The 3,741-nt window shown below is 52.7% G+C and overlaps 1 protein-coding gene across 1 annotated transcript; it reads right to left on the bottom strand.

Annotated features, from left to right (window-relative positions):
• Positions 1-1,730: 1,730 nt before the first annotated feature.
• LOC127304317 (uncharacterized) lies at positions 1,731-3,053 on the bottom strand. The gene has a single exon (XM_051335009.2). It carries the CDS (start codon positions 3,051-3,053, stop codon positions 1,821-1,823), a length of 1,233 nt encoding a protein of 410 aa, XP_051190969.1. The 3' UTR covers positions 1,731-1,820.
• Positions 3,054-3,741: the final 688 nt, after the last annotated feature.

The raw sequence follows: 3,741 nt of genomic DNA on the forward strand, positions 1-3,741 counted from the left end.
TGCTTGAAAGGTGTTCGTGCGTTAGCGCGCAAGCTATTTTCTCACTTGGAATGGGTTTTTCAGTGCAAGTGAAAGAGAATGCTCTCTGGGGCGCATGAGTCTTTTTCTATCTTGATTTGAAATCCTAATTGAAATGCATCAACTTGATAAATTGACTTATCTCAATTCGATACGTCCACCTACGAAACTCACCTTTGGCTTGGTTGCATACGAGATTAACTATAGGCTCACCTATTTTCACATGGTGATATTAACTCTCACTACCACAACCAACACCACGCAGCTGTCCACGAAGCCATGCTACCACGACGTCGCGTGGAAAGACCACCATGTCCACCGCCACCGACGGTAGCCATGCCACCGTTCTCAGTGGTGAAGTAGAAAGAAGACTGTGCCAATAGAGAACTTGCTGGTTCGATAAGTGTTGAGCTATGATCATTGGTTAATAAATTACCAAAATAAATAAGAAGGACTACTAATATAGTAAATAAGTATAATTATGATGTCTTTACTTTTATAAATTATTATCTTGTGCAATCATAATTTATTCGATGTTCTGCCAAATATGGACTATGATGCAAGATGTTTATCTGGTATCCCGATTGCAAACAAACTAATACGATAGACCGGTTCTACCAAATATGGACCATGATGCAAGATATTATTATCTTTCAAACGTAGCAACGTACTGGTATGCTATTGAATGATCCTCTACCCGTAAACGAAAAAAACGCTTGCATACACAAGGGCACTGGACTATTCTTTTATTGCTCCTAAATGCCACGTGAATCTCGTCCACCGAAGCCTCCTTCCGTGTGCATGCCACCTCGATGTTGATGCTAATGCAAATGGCTTCGCTTACAATATAACATGGTAAAAGCCTATTTTAAACTTCGAGCTTGCCAAATCGAAGTCTGGATTCGAAATTCTTGTCGTTTGTAGACTAAACTAACTAATTTTGGTCTAAATTGACCTCTTAAACTGTTTCGTGCACCGGAAAAGCTATGATCCCAACCAGAATTAAAGGCTACTACTCTCACTCACCGTCAGTAGAACTCAGATTGTTTGGTGAGGTGAAAAGGATCCCACGAGTCACTCTCCCATGAATTTTTAGAAACTTGATCAGCAAATGGGTGACGTTAGCATGATGTCACCACTCCTGCTCATAACACAACACATTAAATCGCTGCGTTCCACCCATCGGTTGATGCTAGGTGCCAGATTCAGTAGGCGTGCAATGGTTAACAATGTAGTCTGAAGATATCCTTACGAAGAAGGAGCACCCAATCGACGGCGAGCTTACGAAAAATGATTTTTTTTCCATTTAACAATTTTTCTCTCCTTAGCTAGGGAAATAAAATTCGACTCATGGATGCATATGAATCCATTGTTTGAAAACACATTTCAAAATGTAAAAAATTATGAAATAAAATTACGCATTTACATCTAGACATTTTGTATCTGTACAAATTTTTTTGCCTTTTTTTGTTAAAGGATAAATTTGATGCTCCAACATAACTAATTAACAAACCTTTTTTTGTATTTTTTCACATGTCACATGAGATGTTTATTTTTCTAAAACTTATATGCGAACATAGAATGTCTCGATGTACATATTCCAGAATTTTGTAACATTTTTTATTTTCCTTTTTGTATTTTTTCGTAACATGTTCACAAGCCAAAGCACTACCTCCTCTTCAACTAGGCGATGTTCCCGTCGAGCAGAGCGCACCTAACACTAAAAATAGAAGATGAAATACATCTGCACATTAACACTTGAACACACAAGAGCACGGATCGGTTGATGCTAGGTGCCAGATTCAGCAGACGGGCAACGGCGAACAATGTTGGCTGAAGAGCGCCTCACGCCGTGCCGGCCGGACGCGACCACGTACACTTGCTCTCTCCTTACGAAGACGGAGGACCCGATCGACGGCGAGCTTGCACATCCTGGCCTCGACGCGGGCGCGATCCCGCCGCTCCATTGCGATCTTCACGGCCACCTGCTCTAGCATCCCCAGCCTGCGCTTTATCGTCCTCAGCGCCATCTCGGTCCGCGCGCCGTCCTCGAGCGCCTCCTGGATCGGGTCCAGCATGTCGTGGTACATCTCCCGGAGAACCTCCTGGCACTCGCGGTCGGGGAAGAGATCTTCGTACGAGCGTCCGCCACGGGGTGGAGGCGGCGGCGGCGCGTCTTCGTCTTCGTCTTCGGGCGGCTCGTACTGCTTCAGTAGCTCCTCGGTGCGTCTGATCGTGGCCACCAGCTTGGTGTACGTGGTCTCGAACTCCCACGCCTCCCTGTCCCTGGACACAGAGCTCTTCCGTGCGTCGACGACGGCGGGAGAACTGGCGCGCCGGCTGTTCGTCGTCTTCCGGCCCTCGGCGCGGGGCCTCTTCGCCGCGATCGGCGGCTTGTCGTCGGCCGCGGCGGCCTTGCGTTTCGGTGCCGGAGCACGGTGCTCTAGCGGCAACGGCGGCTCCTTCTTCGCGCGACGCCTCAGAAAGTCGCCCCCCGTCGGGAGGTACTCCGTGAACTCGCGGAGGAGGGCGGCGTGCGCCGAGCCGAAGACTTCACGTGCCCGTCTGTAGATTTGGTTCCCGTCCAGCGTCTCGTCGGAGCCCACCTGGAAGAGCAGCGCGAGGAGCCTCTCGTACAGCGGCCCCGCTTGCTTCTTCACCCGTTCCAAGAACATCAAGGCTCTGCCAAAGTCGGCGTCGTCGTTGACTGCGGCGGCCGTGGGGCGGCGCTCCCTTTTGGGTCTCGTCGGCGGCGCCGCCACCGCCGTGGCGTTGTCTTCGCGGGCGGGCTCGGGCGCGTGCTCGTCGGGGAGAAATGCGTGGAAGCGGCGGACGAGGTCGGGGTGGCCGCGGAGGAGCGCGCACGCCTTGTCCGCGACTCCGCGGCGGTCGGCGGTCTCGCCGGTGCTGAGGCCCCGGAGGAGGCGGAGGAGCTCCACGTAGACGGCTGGATCAGACGCGGCTTTGACGTGCTGAAAGAAGGACTTGGCGGCGTCGAACCCGCTCGCCTGGATCCTCACCTGCCGTTGCGCCATGGCGGGCCTGGCGGTGGCGGCGGCTCGCTCGTCCGATCTCTCAGTCCAGCGGCAGCGCAGGGGAATAATGCGGCTGCGTTTGTCGTATGAGGCTGGTCAGGTAGTTCAATATTTATGGCTATGCACCCGCGCAGCCGGGAGACACCATGGCAAAAGCTCTTCCCAACGTAACGATGTGGAGTTGGAGTAGGACCCTACGGCCGAACTGTGACTGGAGTCGGATCCCTTCCTCTCTGGCCGACGTTTCATCCCGTTCCCGTGTCATGTATAATTCCGTATTTGGATCGGATTAGAGCATCTCCAGCCGCGTCCCCTAAAGCGTCCCCCAAAGGGATTTGGGGCGCGCCGGACAGAAAATGCGTTCCAGCCGCGTCCCCCCAAGCCCATTTTTGTCCGGCGCGCCCCCATTCGGTGTCCGGTGCCCCGAGCCCGTCCCCGTCCCACAGGGGACGCACCGGGCAAGCCGGACACAACGAAAAGCGAGACGGGGAGTGGCGGGGCCGACTCGTCAGCGGCACAGAAGGCTAAAACCCCGTCGCCTACCTTTGGTCAAGCGACGTTAATGGCGTCCCTGTTTTCCCAGGCGACGCAGGGACGCGTCTCGTCGTGCATGGCCGCGTGACCGTCCGCGCCGGAGTTATTGCGTACAACCACCCGCTGCCGCCGCTGTTTTAAGACGCCCTGCAGT

Source organism: Lolium perenne, chromosome 5 (genome assembly GCF_019359855.2).
Source record: "Lolium perenne isolate Kyuss_39 chromosome 5, Kyuss_2.0, whole genome shotgun sequence".
Taxonomy (NCBI): domain Eukaryota; kingdom Viridiplantae; phylum Streptophyta; class Magnoliopsida; order Poales; family Poaceae; genus Lolium; species Lolium perenne.

Bases quoted from the DNA above. Each gene is read 5' to 3' on its own strand.
- LOC127304317 (XM_051335009.2), bottom strand. From the start codon at position 3,053: ATGGCGCAACGGCAGGTGAGGATCCAGGCGAGCGGGTTCGACGCCGCC.